Here is a 25,440-nt window from a genome sequence, read left to right as displayed (position 1 = left end):
GTGCTGGTGATAGCCAGGACATCTACCCAGAACACTGTCCTCAGGTTTCATTCTGTGAAACGACTAGCAGAGAAAACCGATTGGAACAATGAAATGTTTGCATTGTGTACTGTTCATAATCATATGTAAAACATGATCATTCACAGTTTTGTGTTCCAGATCATCCCAGCCTAGGTGGATGTTCTCCACCTCTGTGGTTCCCCAGGCCTGCATCAAGAGACAGGTTGTTGTACCCCAGGTGAGCTCCATGGTGGGGGTCACACCTGGCCCTGACCCCTGGGGGTGGAGATGGGACAGCGAAACGAAAGTGGGGTGACTAACAACCCTCTAAATACTGAGGGCTGACCCTGTCATAACCTTGGCTGAGCTCACCAGCATTACTCAATAAACTGAAGGAAAAACATGGAGGCCTTGATATTTATTGTGACTTGTTATATAGCCATTTGTTATCTAGTGTGATAGCATTATGGTTCATATGCCTATAATCAACAGTTATACATCTTTTGGGACATATTTTGACACTGTGTTTGGCATGAAATAAGTGCTGCTGCTCCATAAACATCAATGAGAAACTGTGACGTCACTGCTAGTCTGTTTGGACAGGCTATCTGAGGCCCCAGTCACATGAGAATTTGACAGTCTCTCTCTCTCCATACAGAAAAAGCTCAATTCTGCTGACTTCCAGACCAATTAGCCCAAAGCTTATACCCCCCACTACACCCCATCCCCTCTCTCTGCACCCTAAACACGTTTGGGTTGATTTAACGGGAATAGGGAAGTCCAAACACACACACACACACACACACACACACACACACACACACACACACACACACACACACACACACACACACACACACACACACACACACACACACACACACACACACACACACACACACACACACACACACACACACACACACAACCCCCCTCTCATTCAGGAAGGGAGGTGAGTAGAGGAAGAAGGGGAAGACGGGGGAGAGGAAGAAAGACTGAAAGAGGAGGATAGTCTGGAATTCCAGAAATATTTGATGCCCCCCTCACCTCCCTCTCTTCCTGATTGAAGTCTGTGCCTTAAACGCTTCCTGGTTGGGCTCCGCAGACCACTGGGACTGGGCTAGTGTAAACAGACTAACATTTTCTGCTATTGCTACTCCATATGTCCCTCAACATCCCACCCCCACTCCCCTCCCCTCTCCCTTCAATCTCTCCACCTCACCCCTCCACATCCTCCTCACTTCTCCCTTAAAACCTTCCACCTATTTAAAGTCTGCTACTCCAAGCCAGGGCCGGACCATTTCAATGTTTTAGTATCCATGGAAGCTAGTATTCAGGAACATGGGGTCCATGGCTGAGCTGCATTTGTTTGCTGTGTAACATATTTGGTGAGAGAGAGAACATAGCACCACCCAGCAACACAGAGAAACTCACAGAAAAGCTGTGTTGCTATTTCTGACCAAGCCAAAATAAAGCCATCTCTCTCTCAGGTCTTGTAGTCTGGCTATAGAGAGACAGACAGGTCTCAGATGTGGGTACATAGGGCTCCACAAGGCTCCAAAGGGTAGGGTTACCTTAACCTGTTTGGCTACCCTGGCTGGGACACTCGGTTCTGGGCAAACGCATTAGCAGGCCACTGGCTGAGCCAAAGGATAATGGTCCAATACTCTAGTCCCCAGCCAGACTGGAGCTAAGGAGACCAGCATCTCTAAACTTAGACAGCATGCATCTGGATCTGCATAAGTCAACACACACGCACACACACAGCTACTCTAAGAGGACGTGTTAGTAGACCATAGACAGAGGTGTTTTATGTCTCTCTCTCGCTCTCTTTTCCAGAGGCTTAATGATTCTAGTACAGCCAAGCGTTCAGGCTTGATGAATGTTTAAACTACCTGTTTCAATATTAGCTTTAATTAAATATTTACTTCAAATCCAGTAATGGTTATGAATATTTAGCATCTACTGACCATTCAAACATAAAAAGATTTCTACAGCACACTTTCACACTGATAAAAAAGGCCTTTGAGGATATGAAACATTACCACATAGACTATGACACAGAAACACACCATTATTCTCTTCCTCTATGAAGAGTCTGAGAGTCTGTTTACGTTGGTGTTAGGTGGCAGGAAGTGTCATTTATAGAAGGGCATATGAGGGCATATTTTATTGGTTTGGCACTGATGGAAGATGCCTGATAGGGGTCCTACCACAAGACAGGTGTGCCTAGTTAACTCCAGTCAGTACAGTCAGCTTTCCAATTAAAATGTTCCCCAAATATCACTAGAATAAAGATGAAGAGAGGGAGGGAGACAGTCAGAGACACAGAGAGAGAGAGATTGAGAGAGAAAGACAGAGAGAGACAGAGAAAGATACAGAGACAGAGAGAGGAAGAAAGAGAGAGAGAGCGAGAAAGATAGAGAGAGAAAGACAGAGAGAGAGAGAGAAAGACAGAGAGAGAGAGAGACACAGAGAGAGAGAAAGGCAGAGAGAGACAGAGAGAGAGAAAGGCAGAGCGAGAAAGACAGAAAGACAGAGAGAGAAAGACAGAGACAGAGAGACAGAGAGAGAGAGAGAGAGAGAGAGAGAGAGAGAGAAAGGCAGAGTGAGAAAGACAGAGAGAGAGAGAGAGAGAGAGAGAGAGAGAAAGGCAGAGTGAGAAAGACAGAGAGAGAGAGAGAGAGAGAGAGAGAAATAAATACCTATTTTTGATCATGCAGAATGACTAGCGTTCAGTAATGTTTTGATTTGTGTTGGCATTTCCCATGACACAGCCTGTCATTTCAACATGTTTCTAAGGGATGTGGTTTTAAACACACGCAGCACTTCCTCTATAAATGCTGTGTTGATGTCTTTCAAATGCTCTTGGAAATCATAAAAATACATTTCCCATCATTTCAGCCTCTTCTTAGAAAGACTGAAGGACAATACAGTAGTAGCTTGCTGTGTTACAGCTTTAAGTGATAGCATTAGGACATCACTACCACTTCTTGTGGTAGTGATGTCCTAATGCCATGGTGCAGAGAGAAAAATGTGCTCTTTTATAATGCTATTCTAAACATTTTGCCATGATAAAATATGGCAATTTTAAAGCTAATTTCCAGCAATTCTACAGTTTTTGCCATAGGGCAGGGGGAAACATTTGCTGTTTTATAGCTCATTTCATGCTTTTGTTCACATTTTGCAATGAGGCTGAGATAAAATGTTGCAGATTTAAAGCTAATTTCCTGCTATTCTACACATTTTGACATGAGGCTGAGAGAAAATGTTGCAGTTTTAAACTTAATTTCCTGCAATTCCACACATTTTGCTATAATGTGCTATCAAACATAAAAAAAATGGGATGTGGGCCCCCTGGAGGTTGGGGGCCCCGGGGCACGTGCCCCTGCGTGCCTATTCTGTAATCGGGCCCTGCTTCCGGTCATCATACAACAAGGCAACGCTCCCCACTCCTCCCATCTCTGACCCTTAAAGCACACCCCCTCAACCACCACTGATATCCCTCCTCATCTCCCTCCCTTTCTCCATCTTTACCCGTTCATGCTTGGTGACGCGTGTCATACCTGTTCATGTTTGGTGAGGCGTGTCTTGTTGTGGATGTCTGAGGAGACCAGGTTGAACTGGTGTCTCTCTGCCAGTAACCTTAGTAGGATGACTACCGTCCTGCTGCCACACTTCCCCACACGATTATACACCACCTGACTGGGGAACGGCAGCACCTGAATGGGAGAACAACAGAACACACACTGCTGAGGAGACAACAACAATTGTCTCATCAAATAACAATTAGCTAATCAAAGCCAGGATTATTGCCTTCTGGAGGTAACATAATGCTAAGATAAGGGTAAGAATGATGGTAGGTACAGCTGAAAGATGACACCAGGTAAGTGAGGACGAATTCAAATATGGTTAGGACGAAAGGAAAGAAGAAAAGAAAGTGAAGAAGCGGAACACTGCCAACTCTTACTCTGTCCTTCCTCTCTGACCTCTGACCTGTCTTTTGTGTCTATTTTTCCAGGGGGCTGTTCTCACTCAACCCCCGATGCCCTGCCATCCTGCAGATAAACTCCACACGAAGTGCTTTATCAGACACACACACACACACACACACACGCACACACACACACACACACACCCTCAAACATACAAACACAGCGCACACACACACACACACACACACACACACACACACACACACACACCCTCAAACATACAAACACAGCACACACACTGGTCACTGTAACGCATCCCTCGATTCCATCTGATAGCAGAAGGATCACTGAAATAAGGACAAAGCTATTAGCAGTTGAATAACATCTGAAAGGTGTCGTTATTGATGCTCCTAACCTTTTCCCAGTCATGACTTCAATGAAGCCTTTTTTATTAGAAATACAAAGAGTGAAGAATTCAGCGGCGGGAAATTCCTGCCGGCATTCCCAGTCTGGAATGGTAACTGAGATTCCCCTTGGGGGAAATTCCTGCCGGCATTCCCAGTCTGGAATGGGAACTGAGATTCCCCTTGGGGGAAATTCCTGCCGGCATTCCCAGTCTGGAATGGTAACTGAGATTCCCCTTGGGGGAAATTCCTGCCGGCATTCCCAGTCTGGAATGGTAACTGAGATTCCCCTTGGGGGAAATTCCTGCCGGCATTCCCAGTCTGGAATGGTAACTGAGATTCCCCTTGGGGGAAATTCCTGCCGGCATTCCCAGTCTGGAATGGGAACTGAGATTCCCCTTGGGGGAAATTCCTGCCGGCATTCCCAGTCTGGAATGGTAACTGAGATTCCCCTTGGGGGAAATTCCTGCCGGCATTCCCAGTCTGGAATGGTAACTGAGATTCCCCTTGGGGGAAATTCCTGCCGGCATTCCCAGTCTGGAATGGTAACTGAGATTCCCCTTGGGGGAAATTCCTGCCGGCATTCCCAGTCTGGAATGGTAACTGAGATTCCCCTTGGGGGAAATTCCTGCCGGCATTCCCAGTCTGGAATGGGAACTGAGATTCCCCTTGGGGGAAATTCCTGTCGGCATTCCCAGTCTGGAATGGTAACTGAGATTCCCCTTGGGGGAAATTCCTGCCGGCATTCCCAGTCTGGAATAGTAACTGAGACTCCCCTTGGGGGAAATTCCTGCCGGCATTCCCAGTCTGGAATGGGAACTGAGATTCCCCTTGGGGGAAATTCTACACATCTGACAGAGACACTAAAGACACGTCTACTACAGTACAACTCAGGGTTAGGAGATGGTGCTGAACCCCATGACAGGCATTTTAGTGTAGTGGTCCACATTTTTGTGCCTTTGTGTGTGTGTGTGTGTGTGTCTATATGTGTATGTTTTTCTCCATGTTTGATGAAGCCCAGAGCGGTTAGGGCCACACACACCACTTCACTTTGCTCCTCTATCCTGAACTGTATCCCTGCCTGCCTCGCCCCAGCAGCACAGTAAAAACAGGGCCTGTCACGTATCAATTTGAGGACAGCCCGTCACTTTATCAACAATGTATTTCCTGTTTTTCCAGAATACTGGGGTTACAGGAAATCATCAGAGGATAAAATGCTTTGGCAGCGGTTGGAAACAGAAATATGTGTGTTGTTTGGCCTGGGCTTGAAAGAGGGTGGGATGATGACCATCCCCTGTGATCACTTTGTTTGCACTTGTGTTGATAGGCATGTGTCTGCCTGTGTCGTGTCACATGGTTTACACCCTTAACTCCCCTTTGATAAAACATCATCAACACTGTATGAGGTCGTTCTAGACATAAAGTGGGTTTATTTAATAGAAAAAGGGCTGGAAAAGAGGGCTGTATTCAATCAAAACCTGTGGCCAGAAGAGTCCGGTGCTAGAAAAAACAAAATATTCCTCTTGCACACCCTGACAGCGGAATTCTATCCAATTAAGAAATGAAACAATTCTGAAAGTGTGAAACAATAAGACAGTCAAATCTGTGTCAATTCTCACAGCACAGAAAGACATTGGGTTCTAGGGAGTCAGTGCACGTCAATTGTGTTTCACTTAAACAGGCCTACCATGTCTCTGTTTTTGTAGTAATACCAGACCTCTTAGCTTATCACATTCTAATGGAAGTGATAACATATCTTCTGTGTTTGCATGAAGAACAAAAACATCTGGGTTTGTTAGAATTAGCTCACAGAGGGCAAGGAACCCTAGGGGCCTAGCCACCCCAGTACAACCCCTCTGATGTGGTTGCTAATGGTAGCTAGCTGTGGCAAAACTTTGATCTGAAAGGAGGGAAGAAAAATAGTGGGGAAAACCACAAATGGTAGCCAGGCAGCCAGTATAGCCTACACAAGAGCACAGCGCTTTACAGTAGCCTATAAGTCACCCACTAAGCGTAGAGCACAGCGCTTTACAGTAGCCTATAAGTCACCCACTAAGCGCAGAGCACAGCGCTTTACAGTAACCTATAAATCACCCACTAAACATAGAGCACAGGGCTTTACAGTAGCCTATAAGTCACCCACTAAGCGTAGAGCACAGCGCTTTACAGTAGCCTATAAGTCACCCACTAAGCGCAGAGCACAGCGCTTTACAGTAACCTATAAATCACCCACTAAACATAGAGCACAGGGCTTTACAGTAGCCTATAAGTCACCCACTAAGCGCAGAGCACAGCGTTTTACAGTAGCCTATAAATCACTTACTAAACGTAGAACACAGCGCTTTACAGTAGCCTATAAGTCACCCACTAGGCGTAGAGCACAGTGCTTTACAGTATCCTGTACAGTGCCTTGCGAAAGTATTCAGCCCCCTTGAACTTTGCGACCTTTTGCCACATTTCAGGCTTCAAACATAAAGATATAAAACTGTCTTTTTTAGTGAAGAATCAACAACAAGTGGGACACAATCATGAAGTGGAACAACATTTATTGGATATTTCAAACTTTTTTAACAAATCAAAAACTGAAAAATTGGGCGTGCAAAATTATTCAGCCCCTTTACTTTCAGTGCAGCAAACTCTCTCCAGAAGTTCAGTGAGGATCTCTGAATGATCCAATGTTGACCTAAATGACTAATGATGATAAATACAATCCACCTGTGTGTAATCAAGTCTCCGTATAAATGCACTTGCACTGTGATAGTCTCAGAGGTCCGTTAAAAGCGCAGAGAGCATCATGAAGAACAAGGAACACACCAGGCAGGTCCGAGATACTGTTGTGAAGAAGTTTAAAGCCGGATTTGGATACAAAAAGATTTCCCAAGCTTTAAACATCCCAAGGAGCACTGTGCAAGCGATAATATTGAAATGGAAGGAGTATCAGACCACTGCAAATCTACAAAGACCTGGCCGTCCCTCTAAACTTTCAGCTCATACAAGGAGAAGACTGATCAGAGATGCAGCCAAGAGGCCCATGATCACTCTGGATGAACTGCAGAGATCTGCAGCTGAGGTGGGAGACTCTGTCCATAGGACAACAATCAGTCGTATATTGCACAAATCTGGCCTTTATGGAAGAGTGGCAAGAAGAAAGCCATTGCTTAATTAAAGATATCCATAAAAAGTGTTGTTTAAAGTTTGCCACAAGCCACCTGGGAGACACACCAAACATGTGGAAGAAGGTGCTCTGGTCAGATGAAACCAAAATTGAACTTTTTGGCAACAATGCAAAACGTTATGTTTGGCGTAAAAGCAACACAGCTCATCACCCTGAACACACCATCCCCACTGTCAAACATGGTGGTGGCAGCATCATGGTTTGGGCCTGCTTTTCTTCAGCAGGGACAGGGAAGATGGTTAAAATTGATGGGAAGATGGATAGAGCCAAATACAGGACCATTCTGGAAGAAAACCTGATGGAGTCTGCAAAAGACCTGAGACTGGGACGGAGATTTGTCTTCCAACAAGACAATGATCCAAAACATAAAGCAAAATCTACAATGGAATGGTTCAAAAATAAACATATCCAGGTGTTAGAATGGCCAAGTCATAGTCCAGACCTGAATCCAATCGAGAATCTGTGGAAAGAACTGAAAACTGCTGTTCACAAATGCTCTCCATCCAACCTCATTGAGCTCGAGCTGTTTTGCAAGGAGGAATGGGAAAAAATGTCAGTCTCTCGATGTGCAAAACTGATAGAGACATACCCCAAGCGACTTACAGCTGTAATCGCAGCAAAAGGTGGCGCTACAAAGTATTAACTTAAGGGGGCTGAATAATTTTGCACGCCCAATTTTTCAGTTTTTGATTTGTTAAAAAAGTTTGAAATATCCAATAAATGTCGTTCCACTTCATGATTGTGTCCCACTTGTTGTTGATTCTTCACAAAAAAATACAGTTTTATATCTTTATGTTTGAAGCCTGAAATGTGGCAAAAGGTCGCAAAGTTCAAGGGGGCCGAATACTTTCGCAAGGCACTGTAAGTCACCCGCTAAGCATTTAGGCCTTTTTTTTGGTCCTGTTGGGATGTCTTATTTTGTTGCAGTTTGGACTGGCCTTGATTTCAACGTCCAAGGACAAAGATTTTTGGTTGGGTCCAGACCAGACCTGAACCAATCATCGACGTCTATTTTTGGTTCAGATTTAGTTCGGTCTGGACCGGCCTTTATTTCAACGTCCTCAAGACGTTCGGTCAGTACCGGCCTATATTTGGCCCAATCATAGTCACTACAGTACCAGTCAACAGTTTGGACAAACCTAGGATTTTTCTTTATTTTTCACTATTTTCTACATTGTAGAATAATAGTGAAAACATCAAAACTATAAAATAACACATATGGAATCATGTAGTAACCAAAAAAGTGTTAAACAAATCAAAATATATTTGATATTTAATATTCTTAAAAGTAGCCACCCTTTCCCTTGATGACAGCTTCGCACACGCTTGGCATTCTCACAACCAGCTTCACCTGGAATGCTTGTCCAACAGTCTTGAAGGAGTTCCCACATATGCTGAGCACTTGTTGGCTGCTTTTCCTTCACTCTGCTGTCCAACTTATCCTAAACCATCTCAATTGGGTTGAGGTCGGATGATTGTGGAGGCCAGGTCATCTGATGCAGCACTCAATCACTTGCCTTCTTGTTAAAATAACCTTTACACAGCCTGGAACAAATGATAGTCCCACTAAGCGCAAACCAGATGGAATGGCGTATCGTTGCAGAATGCTATGGTAGCCATGTTAGTTAAGTGAGCTTTGAATTCTAAACAAATCACTGACCGTGTCACCAACAAAACACCCTCACACCATCACACCTCCTCTTCCATGCTTCACGGTGGGAGCCACACATGCAGAGATAATCTGTTCACCTACTCTGCGTCTCACGAAGACACAGCAGTTGGAACCAAAAATCTCAAATTTGGACTCATCAGACCAAGGACAGATTTCCACCAGTCTAATGTCCATTGCTCATGTTTCTTGGCCCAATCAAGTCTGTTCCTCTTATTGGTGTCCTTTAGTAGTGGTTTCTTTGTAGCAATTCGACCATGAAGGCCTGATTCACACTGTCTCCTCTGAACAGTTGATGTTGAGATGTGTCTGTTACATGAACTCAGTGAAGCATTTATTTGGACTGCAATTTTTGAGGCTGGTAACTCTAGTGAACTTATCCTCCGGTCTTCTTACCCTGTGTCGGGCCTCATGAGAGCCAGTTTCATCATAGAGCTTGATGCTTTTTGCGACTGCCCTTGAAGAAACAAAGTTCTTGAAATTTTCCGGATTGACTGTCCTTCATGTCTTAAAGTAATGATGGACTGTCATTTCTCTTTGCTTATTTGAGCTGTTCTTGCCATAATATGTACTTGGTATTTTACCAAACAGGGCTATCTTCTGTATACCACCCCTACCTTGTAACAACATAACTGATTGGCTCAAACGCATTAAGAAGGAAAAAAATAAAATAAATTAACTTTTAACAAAGCACCCCTGTTAATTTAAATGCATTTCAGGTGACTACCACATGAAGCTGGTTGAGAGAATACCAAGTGTGTGCAAAGCTGTCAAAGGGTGGCTACTTTGAAGAATCTCAAATATTTGTTTATCACTTATTTTGTTACTACATGATTCTATATATTTTATTTCATAGTTTTGATGTCTTCACTTTTATGTAGAAAATGGTAGAAAGAAAAACCCTTGAATGAGTAGATGTCCAAACTTTTGACTGGTACTGTATGTTTCACAAGTTTGAACAGCACAGTACAGCACAATACAGTACTGTAGAGCACAGCAGAGCACAGTACATTACAGTAAAGTACACAGTACAGTAAAGGAAAATGCTTTGCAAGTGTTTGTTTTTACATTTTAATTTGGATTATTCAGCAGACGCTCTTATTCAGAGCGACTTACAGTCGTTGCATTCAACCAGTGGCGTGCCGTGGGCCTGGGGCCTGGGCCTTCAGTGAGGTCCTACACAGTCCCACCCGAATTAATCCACCTCTTATTACCATCATTATGATGCCATAGCTCTAGACACTATACATTTAGACAGAAACGCAGTATAACCAGGCGTTGCGTCACCTTGAAATTGACATTTTTATTCAGAGAATTGCAGGGGAAGAGTACAATACAGTACAGTTCAACTAATAGGCAAGAACATAGTTGAGTGCAACAGAGTTATATTAATATTCTTCTTCTATCCATTTCTGGTCCACAAACTTTGAGCTTTAAGTCTCCCCCCCAAAAATACAGTTCCTGTTTACCCAAAAACATGACACAGTCAATGAGTCTTTTCAATATTTCCCTTTGTTTCTTCACCTTTTCATTGTGCAGCTCCGTTGCCCTGCGTGCTTGTTCGTTGAGCTGTAGATCCACTCGGGTGTCCCCAAAAGTTTTCAAAAGCACCATTGCTTGTAAGTGCCCAGCCGTACTTTGGTGTCTAGTTGCTGCCTTGGCTAGATAACTCAAGTTTGCAAAGCCAATGTGGCTCCAAACACCAAATTGATCACTTGCAAATAATATGCATTCCCAGCAGTACAGTTTGCAGTGCTTCTCGGAGCCTGTGAGCCATTGATAGCGCTCGTAGTTGGAACTTTGAAAGTGGCGAACGAACCCCTTTCCCGCCTGTGACAGGCTTTGTAGCGTCGGCGTCGGGCGACCTCTCCTTACAATGTCTAACTTTTCTTGAAAATGTAGTCTTGAGAATGCCGTTATAATTATATCCTCGACCAAATCGATATCTTCTCCTCCTTCCGCCATTGTGGGTTGAAAAAACAGCTTAGTAGTACACAAATTAATTTGTTTATCAAATTCAGTTTCCTAGTTCTGAGGTTCTGCATAGACCTGCCCATAGGACCTGCCTCTCAATATTGGTAATCCAATCAAAAGACGTGCAGGCACTACGCCTGCTAGCTGGCTCCTGTGTAACACTGGAGCCAGCCAGCAGGCGTACAATAGCCAACTCTAAAGCTGATTGGTTGACACTACATTTTCATTTCCATTCACTTTAAGCTACAAGCGCCCACACTGTTGATTCTGAAGGCCTGAGGGCAGATTTTAGGCCCCTGGTAACATATGATGGCTGAATATGACTGGATAAAAGATCTAACATAAAGACCAGCCCTCCAAATCTCAACCTGGGGCTGGAAGCAGTGCAACCAAGAGGAAAGCTATGAAATGAAGAGTATAACTCTTACTCTGGGGAATAATTGAATACATATTTGTGGGAAAATATATTTCAAAAAAGATATATTCTGATGATGTTTAGGCCAGCAGAGAAGGCCTTGCTGGCCCTGACGGCCCACCACTGCATTCAACTAAGGTAAATAATCAACAGACTAAATACAGGCACACACTCAAACATGCGTAACAGACATGCAGCGGCCTGAACATGCATACAGACTAGTGTCTGTAAGCGTTACTGAGAATGTTAATGTAGCTGAAGTGGTCTTTTAGTTTATTCTGGGGATTGGACTACTATGTACATCATTGCTGCCAGATGTAAGGCTTTTGAATGAACATATTGTAAGTGTGACAGATGGAACAATAACACATATTCTGTGGTGATAGAACGCTTACTTCATTGAAAATGTATGTGCAGATGAAAATTTGGCCATAGAATCAATGACTGAAAAATAAGTCTTTTTCAACATCTGTAAATTATATATTTTCAACACCCAGAAAAGACGTATTTCTGACGTCTGGAAAATACGTCTTTTAACCTTTCATTCAGCACCTAAATGCATCTGATTCCAATGTCTGGTAGTTAGTGCTTTTTGAGGTTGGTTCAGTTTCGGTTTGATTATGACAGAATGATCACGATTCTGGTTTCGATTATTTTTTCAACATTAAATGCACTATGCATTATGTGGGTTGAATGCTGTATCAACACAGAATAAAACAATGAATAAAAGTCCCATGACGGTAATGACTGCCCATTACAACTTATCACCTGTTAACCATAATGTATTCACATTACTTTACTTTAATAAAACAATTAGTTGTGTATATTACATTTGTTATATTAGATTACTTTATTAATGAATTCCAAGTCATCACCTCATCTCTACAGAGCTGCTGCCTATGCTGGAAATAAGGCATACTTTTATGACCTCTGAATACCAACTATCAATCACTTAGATCATGTATTTTCAGCTAGAGATAAATTGTGAAGCAACTGCTCTATCCCGCTCGATTGTGCATTCTTCTGTGTCTTTTATGTAGCCCACATAAAGGAAACACATATCGGACAAGTAGGGGCGCAATGTATTATAGTCATTGTAGTTAATTACCACATTTTATGTGTTAAACTATATAGAATATTGGACTGTTGGAAACTACAACTCCCTACTACATCTCACAGTTCAGGCTTGATCTGATTTACCTCTACAGAAACTTTGCAAAGTGCACAGAAAAATAATAACTAAATTAGTTGTTTAAAACGGAAAAATAACCGAAATGTCAGGTTAATCTCTCATCCCTAAAGGCCGGAAAATGCGTATTTTCAACCTCCGGGAAATACATATTTGTACCTTTTATTCAGCACCTAAAATGCACCTGAAATCAAAGTCTGGAAAATACATATTTTCAATGTCATTTTGCTTACTGCGAAATGTGTAACGTTCTGACCCTAGTTCTTGTGTTATTTCTTTGTTTTAGTTGGTCAGGACGTGAGTTGGGTGGGTATTCTATGTGTTGTGTTTCTAGGTTGGGTTTCTTGTTTGGCCTGATATGGTTCTCAGGTGTTAGTCATTGTCTCTGATTGGGAACCATATTTAGGTAGCCTGTTTTCTGTTGGGGTTTGTGGGTGGTTATTTTCAGTCTTTGTGTGTCTGCACCAGATAGAACTGTTTCGGTTGTCACTTTGTAGTTTTGTGTTTTTGAAGTGTTCAGTTTTCCATTAAAAAGATGAACACTAACTACGCTGCGCTTTGGTCCTCTCTATCTCCAGACGACAACCGTTACAAAATGACAACAGAAAAGAGGCCAAAAAGAGGCCAAAAAGGCAGAACAAGGATTTGGGATAATAACCAATTAGAAGTGTATTGAACTATTGAACTCCTTTGTTCAAATGAGTGCCCAATTAAAAGTGCTTTGAACTATGCTGAAAACAGAGACAGGAAAGAGGCACTACCAGTCATTTCTCTACTTTGTAAACCCACTGATCAGTGAGTTTTAACAAATTGCAGTGTTACTGTTATTACATTTTTTCCTTAACCATTATTTAACCAGGAAAAGCCCATTGAGACCCAGAGTCTCTTTTTCAAGGGAGACCTGGCCAAGAAGGCAGCAACAATCAATACATTACAGAATTAAAACATACAACATGATCCAGCCTAAAAATAGCATTTACACAGAGTCTCCCATCAATATTTAAATTCATTCAGTGGCACTAACATATCTAGAAGCATGGATTGTAGACTATTCCATGCCTCTGGTGCACAAGAAGAGAAGGCAGTCTTGCCTAATACTGTGAATGTTCTGGGGACTTTAAGTAGCAACCACCTAGCAGACCGGATATGGTAACTGCTGGTGGTGAAGGAGACCAGACTACAGAGGTAAAGAGGGAGTTTACTCAAAAGGGCTTTGTAGATGAACACATAGAAATTTAGCTTTCTGAGCATATAAAGTGAGGTCCAATCTACCATTTGGTACAATGTGCAATGGTGGTTGAGTGACTTGGCATTTGTAATAAAGCGCAAGGACGCATGATAAACAGAGTCTCTGTAAGACAGTGGAGACTGCATGATAAACAGAGTCTCTGTCAGACAGAGGAGGCTACATGATAAACAGAGTCTCTGTAAGACAGCGGAGGCTACATGATAAACAGAGTCTCTGTAAGACAGAGGAGGCTACATGATAAACAGAGTCTCTGTCAGACAGAGGAGGCTGCATGATAAACAGAGTCTCTGTAAGACAGAGGAGGCTACATGATAAACAGAGTCTCTGTCAGACAGAGGAGGCTACATGATAAACAGAGTCTCTGTAAGACAGAGGAGGCTGCATGATAAACAGAGTCTCTGTCAGACAGAGGAGGCTGCATGATAAACAGAGTCTCTGTCAGACAGAGGAGGCTGCATGATAAACAGAGTCTCTGTCAGACAGAGGAGGCTGCATGATAAACAGAGTCTCTGTAAGACAGAGGAGGCTACATGATAAACAGAGTCTCTGTAAGACAGAGGAGGCTGCATGATAAACAGAGTCTCTGTCAGACAGAGGAGGCTGCATGATAAACAGAGTCTCTGTCAGACAGAGGAGGCTGCATGATAAACAGAGTCTCTGTAAGACAGAGGAGGCTGCATGATAAACAGAGTCTCTGTCAGACAGAGGAGACTGCATGATAAACAGAGTCTCTGTCAGACAGAGGAGGCTACATGATAAACAGAGTCTCTGTAAGACAGAGGAGGCTACATGATAAACAGAGTCTCTGTCAGACAGAGGAGACTGCATGATAAACAGAGTCTCTGTCAGACAGAGGAGGCTGCATGATAAACAGAGTCTCTGTCAGACAGAGGAGGCTACATGATAAACAGAGTCTCTGTCAGACAGAGGAGGCTACATGATAAACAGAGTCTCTGTTAGACAGAGGAGGCTACATGATAAACAGAGTCTCTGTCAGACAGAGGAGGCTACATGATAAACAGAGTCTCTGTCAGACAGAGGAGGCTGCATGATAAACAGAGTCTCTGTCAGACAGAGGAGGCTGCATGATAAACAGAGTCTCTGTAAGACAGAGGAGGCTGCATGATAAACAGAGTCTCTGTCAGACAGAGGAGGCTGCATGATAAACAGAGTCTCTGTCAGACAGAGGAGGCTGCATGATAAACAGAGTCTCTGTAAGACAGAGGAGGCTGCATGATAAACAGAGTCTCTGTCAGACAGAGGAGGCTGCATGATAAACAGAGTCTCTGTCAGACAGAGGAGGCTACATGATAAACAGAGTCTCTGTAAGACAGAGGAGGCTGCATGATAAACAGAGTCTCTGTCAGACAGAGGAGGCTGCATGATAAACAGAGTCTCTGTCAGACAGAGGAGGCTACATGATAAACAGAGTCTCTGTCAGACAGAGGAGGCTGCATGATAAACAGAGTCTCTGTCAGACAGCGGAGGCTGCATGATAAACAGAGTCTCTGTAAGACAGAGGAGGCTGCATGATAAACAGAGTCTCTGTAGGACAGAGGAGGCTGCATGATAAACAGAGTCTCTGTCAGACAGAGGAGGCTGCATGATAAACAGAGTCTCTGTCAGACAGAGGAGGCTGCATGATAAACAGAGTCTCTGTCAGACAGAGGAGGCTGCATGATAAACAGAGTCTCTGTAAGACAGAGGAGGCTGCATGATAAACAGAGTCCAGTCTCTGTCAGACAGCGGAGGCTGCATGATAAACAGAGTCTCTGTCAGACAGAGGAGGCTACATAATAAACAGAGTCTCTGTCAGACAGAGGAGGCTGCATGATAAACAGAGTCTCTGTCAGACAGATGAGGCTGCATGATAAACAGAGTCTCTGTCAGACAGAGGAGGCTACATGATAAACAGAGTCTCTGTCAGACAGAGGAGGCTACATGATAAACAGAGTCTCTGTCAGACAGAGGAGGCTACATGATAAACAGAGTCTCTGTCAGACAGAGGAGGCTGCATGATAAACAGAGTCTTTGTAAGACAGAGGAGGTTACATGCATGAACAACAAGTCACCATAATCCATTACAGAGATAAAAGTGGTCTGAACAAGCTTCTTACTAGCCATAAGCGGGAAGCTTTATTACAAAAATAAAAACCCAATTTCAATTTAAACTTTGTCATAAGATTATCCACATGAACTTTAAAGGACAACTTGTCATCCAAGCAAATACCTAGATACCAAATTCTAAAAGCCCTAGTTCCTAAACCAATTTACTGCTCCTCCACTGAGGATGACACTTTTTCAATGGATAAGCCACCAGATGTGACACAACTCTGGCAGAGTTCTAGCTCTGGTAAAGGTCATGAATTTAGTTTGTTGTACATTCAAGACCAGTTTGAGACCATAAAGGGAGGCCTGCAGTGACTGAAAAGCAGTCTGAAGCTCTTCAACAGCCTGAACCAGAGAAGGAGCACATGAATATATGACTGCATCATCTGCATATACTGTACATGGAACTTTGCTGGTTGCATCCCATTTCCCAAATCATTAATACAAATTGAGAACAACACAGGAGATAAAATAAAACTCTGTGGCACACCACTATTAACCTCAAGAAAGCTAGACATGTGACTGTCAGTATATACACATTGTGTTCTGGTAGAAAGAATGTTCCTAAACCAATTTACTGCCCCTTCACTGAGACCAATGTTTCTGAGTCTAGCTACAGTAGCAACACCTAGCAGACCGGATATGGTAACTGCTGGTGGTGAAGGAGACCAGACTACAGAGGTAAAGAGGGACCAATGTTTCTGAGTCTAGCTACAGTAGCAACACCTAGCAGACCAGGTATGGTAACTGCTGGTGGTGAAGGAGACCAGACTACAGAGGTAAAGAGGGACCAATGTTTCTGAGTCTAGCTACAGTAGCAACACCTAGCAGACCAGGTATGGTAACTGCTGGTGGTGAAGGAGACCAGACTACAGAGGTAAAGAGGGACCAATGTTTCTGAGTCTAGCTACAGTAGCAACACCTAGCAGACCAGGTATGGTAACTGCTGGTGGTGAAGGAGACCAGACTACAGAGGTAAAGAGGGACCAATGTTTCTGAGTCTAGCTACAGTAGCAACACCTAGCAGACCAGGTATGGTAACTGCTGGTGGTGAAGGAGACCAGACTACAGAGGTAAAGAGGGACCAATGTTTCTGAGTCTAGCTACAGTAGCAACAATTCATGGTCAACTGAATAAAAGGCCTTTGATAAATCCACAAACAGAGCAGCACAATGTTGCTTTTTATCAAGTGCATTAATGATGTCGTTTGCCACTGCCATAGCTGCAGTTGTGGTGCTGTGCCCCGATCTAAAGCCAGACTGAACACCGCTCAGTATGTTCTTTTCAATTAAGACGTTTTTTAACCGTGAGCTCACTAGGGATTCATAGACTGGCCAGGATAGGGAGTTGGGAGATAGGACGATAGTTATTAGCATCTGAGGGATCTCCACCCTTTAGCAGTGGGAGGACATAAGCTGATTTCCAAATGCTGGGTATGGAATTGGTCAAGTGACTCATGTTGAAAATGTGTGCCACAGGTTCAGATATAATACCAGCTGCTATCTTTAAGAGGGGTCCAGGCTGTCTGGACCTGCAGACTTTTTAGTGTCTATAGCCTTTAGTGCTTTATAGACCTCAGTATAAGAAACAGGCTCAAAGTTAAAATGGTTGACATTAGAGGTCGACCGATTATGATTTTTCGACACCGATACCGATTATTGGAGGACAAAAAAAGACGATACCGATTAATCGGACGGTTTTTAAAATTGATTTGTAATAATGACAATTACAACAATACTGAATTAACACTTATTTTAACTTAATCAATAAAATCAATTTAGACTCAAATAAATAATGAAACATGTTCAATTTGGTTTAAATAATGCAAAAACAAAGTGTTGGAGAAGAAAGTAAAAGTGCAATATGTACCATGTAAGAAAGCTAACGTTTCAGTTCCTTGCTCAGAACATGAGAACATATGAAAGCTGGTGGTTCCTTTTAACATGAGTCTTCAATATTCCCAGGTAAGACGTTTTAGGTTGTAGTTATTATAGAATTATAGGACTATTTCCCTCTATACCATTTGTATTTCATATAGCTTTGACTATTGGATGTTCTTATAAGCACTTTAGTATTGCCAGTGTAACAGTATAGCTTCCGTTCCTCTCCTCGCTCCTCCCTGGGCTCGAACCAGAAACACAACGACAACAGCCACCCTCAAAGCAGCGTTACCCATGCAGAGTAAGGGGAACAACCACTCCAAGTCTCAGAGCGAGTGACGTTTGAAACACTATTAGCCCGCACCCCGCTAACTAGCTAGCCATTTCACATCACATCGTTAAACCAGCCTAATCTCGGGAGTTGATAGGCTTGAAGTCATAAACAGCAGAGCTGCTGGCAAAACGCACGAAAGTGCTGTTTGAATGAATGCTTACGAGCCTGCTGGTGCCTACCATCGCTCAGTCAGACTGCTCTATCAAATCATAGACTAAATTATAACATAATAACACACAGAAATGCGAGCCTTAGGTAATTAATATGGTAGAATCCGAAAACTATCATCTCGAAAACAAGACGTTTATTCTTTCAGTGAAACACGGAACCGTTCCGTATCTTATCTAACGGGTGGCATCCATCAGTCTAAATATTCTTGTTACATTGCACAACCTTCAATGTTATGTCATAATTACGTAAAATTCTGGCAAATTAATTCTCAATGAGCTAGGCTGCCCGAACTGTTGCATATACCCTGACTCTGCGTGCAATGAACACAAGAGAAGTGACACAATTTCACCTGGTTAATATTGCCTGCTAACCTGGATTTATTTTAGCTAAATATGCAGGTTTCAAAATATATACTTCTGTATATTGATTTTAAGAAAGGCATTGGTGTTTATGGTTAGGTACACGTTGGAGCAACGACTGCATCGATTATATGCAACGCAGGACACGCTAGATAAAATAGTAATATCATCAACCATGTGTAGTTATAACTAGTGATTATGATTGATTAAGTTTAACGCTAGCTAGCAACTTACCTTGGCTTCTTACTGCATTCGCGTGACAGGCAGGCTCCTCGTGAGGCAGGTGGTTAGAGGTGGTTGGACTAGTTAACCGTAAGGTTGCAAGATTGAATCCCTGAGCTGACAAGGTAAAAATCTGTCATTCTGCCCCTGAACAAGGCAGTTAACCCACTGTTCCTAGGCCGTCATTGAAAATAAGAAAGTGTTATTAACTGACTTGCCTAGTTAAATAAAGATTAAATAAAGGTGTAAACATTTTTTTTTTTTTTAATCGGCGCCCAAAATTACCGATTTCCGATTGTTATGAAAACTGGAAATCGGCCATAATTAATCGGCCATTCCGATTAATCGGCCGACCTCTAGTTGACATGAGGGCCTATATCATAGTTGACTGTAACAGAGCTTACATTAGAGGCCTGGGTCCCACCATTATCAAAGACTGAACCAGCAGATATGAAGTGCTTGTTAAAACCCCTACAATATGGGCTTTATCCTTCACTTCATTAGAATCCATCATTAAATGAAAATCTAACAGGGTTTGGCTTTGGTCATGTTTGTATTTCTAACACAAGCAATTGCACAGTGATCACTGGCATCATTACAGAATATCCCAGTCGATGTGTATTTGTGAGGGTTATTCATTAGAATAATGTCCAATAGCGTTGATTTGTTAGGTGCTCTGGGATTCGGTCATGTAGGAGCATTAATTAATTGAGCAAGATTCAGAGAGTCACACAGTTCTTTAAAAGAGTCCGAGACAGATGTAAGCATGTCCCAGTTCAAATCTCCTACAATAATGAATTCAGAGTCATTTAGCTTGTGCAGGACATCAGAAAGAGAGTTAAAAGTGTGTCTCCTGAAGACGAAGGCGTCTGTAGCAGCCGACTACAGTGATGTGGGAGTCCTTATATACAGTATGTTCAAATCAAAATGTTTGGCTTTGGTATCGAGAGAATTTCACATAAACTCAGATTTCACATAAATTGCAACCCCTCCTTTACTCATCTGATCCATTGTAAAACAACGTGTAGCCATCAATAGTACACAGTGTTTGTGTTCTGTGGTAAACAAGCTGTTCCTGGCTGCCTTTGGCAGACTATTGGCCATTTGAAGACCAGTGAGCCTGTCCAGATGACCAAAAGCCTCTCTGTTGAACCCTAGCAGTACAAAAACAAGATTGGTATGAGCCAGGCACCAGGTCTCTCATCAACAGTCTTTCCTGTCAATGTGAACATATAGCTCATCTTGGTGAAGGGGTCAGGAAAAACTCCTGGCCCAACTCAGAGCTACTTTTAACCACAGTTCAGACCATTCCACCACAGTTCAGACCATTCCACCACAGTTCAGACCATTCCACCACAGTTCAGACCATTCCCCCACAGTTCATACCATTCCACCACAGTTCAGACCAGCCCCTGTTCAGACAGATAATACTCTGGCTTGTACTTTACCTCAAAGTTAGCCTGGGTTAATAGCATGCACTTCAACAGGCCTCTCCAAGTCAACTTAATAACATATAAACATTGGCCAGATGTTACCAGGCTTAATTAGGACAGCCAGACCTTCAGATCAACTCCAAAGAGACACGTAGCCAGACTCCTCACACAGACACATGCACACACACACACGTGAACAAACACATGCGCACACACGTCAGATAAACTCTGAACACGTAGCCAAAGCTAGCTTGCCTAGCTACATTTACGAAGGCCACAGAAATATGCGTCTCACCCACAGAGAGAAGGGGGAATGTGAGACAGGAAAAAGAGACTGAAAGAGGTGGATCTAAGAGAGAAGAGATAATGATGTATACTAAACAAAAATATAAACGCAACATGTAAATAAAAGATCCCAGAAATTTTCCATATGCACAAAAAGCTTACCTCCCTGTTAGTGAGCATTTCTCCTTTGCCAAGATAATCCATCCACCTGACAGGTGTGGCATGTCAAGAAGCTGATTAAACAGCATGATCATTACACAGGTGCACCTTGTGCTGGGGAAAATAAAATGTGCAGTTTTGTCACACAATACAATGTCACATATGTGTGCAATTGGCATGCTGACTACAGGAATGTCCACCAGAGCTATTGTCAGAGAATTCAATGTTAATGTCTCTACCATAAGCTGCTTCCAACGTTGTTTTAAGAATTTGGAAGTACATCCAACCGGCCTCACAACCGCAGACACCGTGTAACTAGGCCAGCCCAGGACCTCCACGTCCGGCTTCTTCACCTGCGGGATCGTCTGATGAAACTGAGGAGTATCTCTGTCTGTAATAATTCTGATTGGCTGAGCCTTGCTCCCCAATGAGTGGGCCGAGCTCCCACGTGGGACCCAGGCCCACCCATGGCTGCGCCCCTGCCCAGTCATGTGAAATCCACAGAATAGGGCCTAATGCATTTATTTGAATTGACTGATTCCCTTAAATTATCTGTAACTCTTTAAAATCTTTGAAATTGTTGCACGTTGTGTTTATATTTTTGTTCAGTATAGATAAAGGGTGATAGGTAGAAGGGTAGAAATAGGGGATCAAAGAAAGTGTGGATGAGGGTTGGTAGAAAGGGAGCGATAGAGAGGGCCAGAGGGGTAGAAGTGAGATAGAGGCAGACAGATGCAGCTGGCCAGACACAAGGCCCAGTGTGTGTGTGCGGGCATGTGTGTGTGTTAGTGTGTGTGTGTGTGTCAGTATTTGGTATTTAGAGTATGTTCACACACAGCTTCTCCAGACATAGACCTCACCCTTATCCTGCATGGACTGGACTGTCACACTCACGTACACAGGGCAGCACATCAGAGAGAGATGGAGAAAAGAAAGGGGAGTGTGAAAGAAAAAAGGAAACAAGAAGTGGGATAGGGTGGAAAGAGAGGGATCAGAGGAAGTGTGAGGTAGGGAAAGATGAAGTGATAGAGTAATGTAAAATAAAAAGAAGGAGTGCTGTTGTGATGGTCTTACGCGGGGAGCTGGGGGTCCGTGGTCATCGAGATATGTGGATTCTCCTGTGAAGAAACAGAGGTATAGATATTTATTCAGGGCTACAGTCCAATAGTGTTCAATCGTATTACGGCAAATCCACTGGCGGAAAAATCCATTTGACTGAGTTAAGATTCCACAGGCTAGTGACCTCAAGTCAATGATTACCAATAAATATCTGAATAAATATCACATAGACAGGAAGGAAATCTACATCCAGCCACAACAATCGTCAATAACCACCAATAGCCCGGCCTGGCCAGTCACTATCTCTCTAAGAAAAACAGAGCGACCTTCACATCTACATAAAGTGTGGGAATGTCATCATGAGTGAGCTACGGCCCATTTATACAGTATCTGCCAGTTATGGAGTCGTTTCATCTCTGGACAAAGGGTCCCTTTTAAGGCCGCCTCACACTGAGGATCTATGCTCTCCTTTCAGCCCACTCTCCAACTCCAGGACCAGGCTCCAGACAGCGGCCTTTTCTTCTCCACTCTGCATTCGGAGCGGAGCGCGTCCAGAGACACTGAGACGCTATACTTCCCATCACCTCTACAACATTCAGAGGCAAGGAGAGAGCGAGAGAGAGAGAGGGGGAGAGAGTGAGAGAGATTGAGAGAGGGGGACAGAGAGAGAGAGAGAGAGAGAGAGATTGAGAGAGGGGGAGAGAGAGAGAGAGAGTGAGAGAGATTGAGAGAGAGAGAGATTGAGAGAGGGGGAGAGAGAGAGAGTGAGAGAGATTGAGAGAGAGAGAGTGAGAGAGTTTGAGAGAGGGAGAGAGAGAGTGAGAGAGATTGAGAGAGGGGGACAGAGAGAGAGTGAGAGAGACAGAGAGGGGGACAGAGAGAGAGAGAGAGTGAGAGATTGAGAAAGGGTGAGGGGGAAGTTGGGTTGTTCTTAAATGTGAAGAGAAGGGAGGACCTCTACTCACTGGCAAAAAGTATCAAAGCCAACAGTGCAATATTCTAGAACACTGCTGTGTGTACGCGTATACGTTTTGGACTATGATAGACACTTTCAACAATTCTACTCACACCTGCACGCTGCTCTTGCTACTATCACTGTTTTATTGAAGCTTACCTGTCAGCCTCTTAGCCTTCATCAGAGCTTTTCACTCCACTAAACTAAATAAACCATCTTTGGTATAATAATAATTGATTTAATGTCATAATCTCAGGCGCATCAAAAGCAAACAAACAAGAAACACATGGTCATGAGTAGCTTACCTATAGTTGGCTAGGTCAGCCAATAGAGGCCAAGTATTTGAGTGCATGCATCCTCCAAAAAGAATAAGGGACAGTTCATGACTTGATCAGAGAAAGGGGGTCAGGGAGATGGTTGATGAAGACGGAGTCTGGTGACAATCTTGTAAAAGACTAGCTACTCTGGGAACCAGGCTGAGTCGAGTAGCCACTGGACTTCTCCTGCACAATGTATGGCACACCCTTGGGCGATGTCTTTGCAGCTTTGGGCGCCAGAAAGCTCACTACATACAGTTCAGAGTAGTAACCAGTCGTCCTCATTACGAGCCCTCTGCCTCAGCACTGCATTCCTCTCAAGCTTCAGTTGAGACTCTTCAATTGATACATGCGTAGGTCTACAGTTAACTCCAGTTGACGTCTTTCCAAATGCTAGCTACTTAGCTAACTTCAGCCCAAAACAACAACACTTTGCTGTCGTGAAAGGTCACTGGGTAAGGCTACAGATGATCCATTCCGGTTCACAGTGGTGTAAAGTACTTAAGTCAAAATACTTTAAAGTACTACTTAAGTAGTTTTTTTGGGGTATCTGTACTTTACTATTTGTATTTTTTGACAACTTTTACTTCACTTCATTCCTAAAGAAAATAATGTACTTTTTACTCCATTCATTTTCCCTGACACCCAAAAGTACTCGTTATATTTTGAATGTTTATCAGGAAAATGGACAGGAAAATGGTCCAATTCACACACTTATCAAGAGAACATCCCTGGTCATCCCCACTGCCTCTGATCTGGAGAACTCACTAAACAAAAATGCTTCATTTGTAAATAATGTCTGAGTGTTGGCATGTGCCCCTGGCTATAAGTACATTTAAAAAACAAGAAGATTGTGCCATCTGGTTTGCTTAATTAATATAAGGAATGTTGTATTATTCATACTTTACTTTTGATACTTAAGTATATTTTAGGAATTCAATTTACTTTTGATATTTAAGTATATTTTAAACCAAGTACTTGTAGACTTTTACTCAAGTAGTATTTTACTGGGTGACTTTCACTTTTACTTGAGTCATTTTCTATTAAGGTATCTTTACTTTTACTCAAGTATGACAATTGGGTACTTTTTCCACCACTGCCGGATCATTTGCGAAGCCGTAACTGAAGGTGCGTTCAAGATGACAGGGAAGTCTGAAAAAATCATGCTCTGACTGGAAAAAATCTAATTGAACAGTCATCCAATGCTTTATTGCCCTCTGCTATGTTTGGACTGCCGTGGTCCATTGCTGTGATCTTGTGTACTATAAAATGTATGGCTCTCCTACTCTCACCACTTTGTCCAATCCTATTCAAGGCTAGAACTTCTTTGTCCAATCCTATTCAAGGCTAGAACTTCTTTGTCCAATCCTATTCAAGGCTAGAACTTCTTTGTCCAATCCTATTCAAGGCTAGAACTACTTTGTCCAATCCTATTCAAGGCTAGAACCACTGTAACGGTTGTCGTCTGGAGAAAGAGAGGAGGACCAATGCGCAGCGTGGTAAGTGTCTATTATTTTAATAAAACAACTGAACACTGAACAAAACAACAAACGAACAGTCCTGTAAGGTGACGAAAAACACTAGACAGAAAATAATCACCCACAACTAAAATGGGGAAAACAGGCTACCTAAGTATGATTCTCAATCAGAGACAACGAACGACACCTGCCTCTGATTGAGAACCATACCAGGCCCAAACACAGAAATACAACATAGAAAAAAGAACATAGACTCCCCACCCCAACTCACGCCCTGACCAAACTAACACAAAGACATAATAAAGGAACTAAGGTCAGAACGTGACAACCACTTTGGCTTTTCTAGTGGTTCTACTAGCCTTGGTTTGCATTTTGTTAAGACATCTGTCCAGTGAATTCTGTAACCACTCTCTCTTCAACTCAGGGTTAATTGGAAAATGCTGTTCAAAAGAAGACATTGTATTATCATCTCCCTGACAAAGGCCATGCAGATGAAACACATCAGAGATATTTAAATATTTGTTTCCATTAAACATGCTATACAAATAAAGGCATTTTAATTCATTATATGAAGAGTGCCTTGGTTCTCCTTTCTTTTTGTTGACCAATTTACCCCTTTTACCAAAGACTACCTTCTGTCTACAAAGACCTACTACTGTGTAGCTTAGC

At 42.9% G+C, this 25,440-nt stretch overlaps 1 protein-coding gene across 2 annotated transcripts in view; it reads right to left on the bottom strand.

The window, feature by feature from the left end:
- Positions 1-25,440, bottom strand: part of LOC110522377 (uronyl 2-sulfotransferase) — a 117,826-nt gene that overhangs the window by 19,493 nt on the left and 72,893 nt on the right. Inside the window, exons 2-3 of one of the 2 annotated variants that reach the window (XM_036976014.1) lie at positions 22,037-22,080; positions 3,567-3,722 (exon numbers count right to left, since the gene is read on the bottom strand). In XM_036976014.1, the coding sequence (XP_036831909.1) occupies positions 3,567-3,722; positions 22,037-22,080 (200 nt within the window). Of the gene's footprint in view, positions 1-3,566; positions 3,723-20,965; positions 21,018-22,036; positions 22,081-25,440 lie in introns of those variants that run through there. The other variant, XM_036976015.1, reaches the window with a different exon arrangement.

The sequence above is a fragment of the Oncorhynchus mykiss genome, chromosome 4 (genome assembly GCF_013265735.2).
Source record: "Oncorhynchus mykiss isolate Arlee chromosome 4, USDA_OmykA_1.1, whole genome shotgun sequence".
Classification (NCBI taxonomy): domain Eukaryota; kingdom Metazoa; phylum Chordata; class Actinopteri; order Salmoniformes; family Salmonidae; genus Oncorhynchus; species Oncorhynchus mykiss.
Note: the sequence above shows the minus strand (reverse complement) of the source record. Positions and strands in the feature narration are given on the sequence as shown.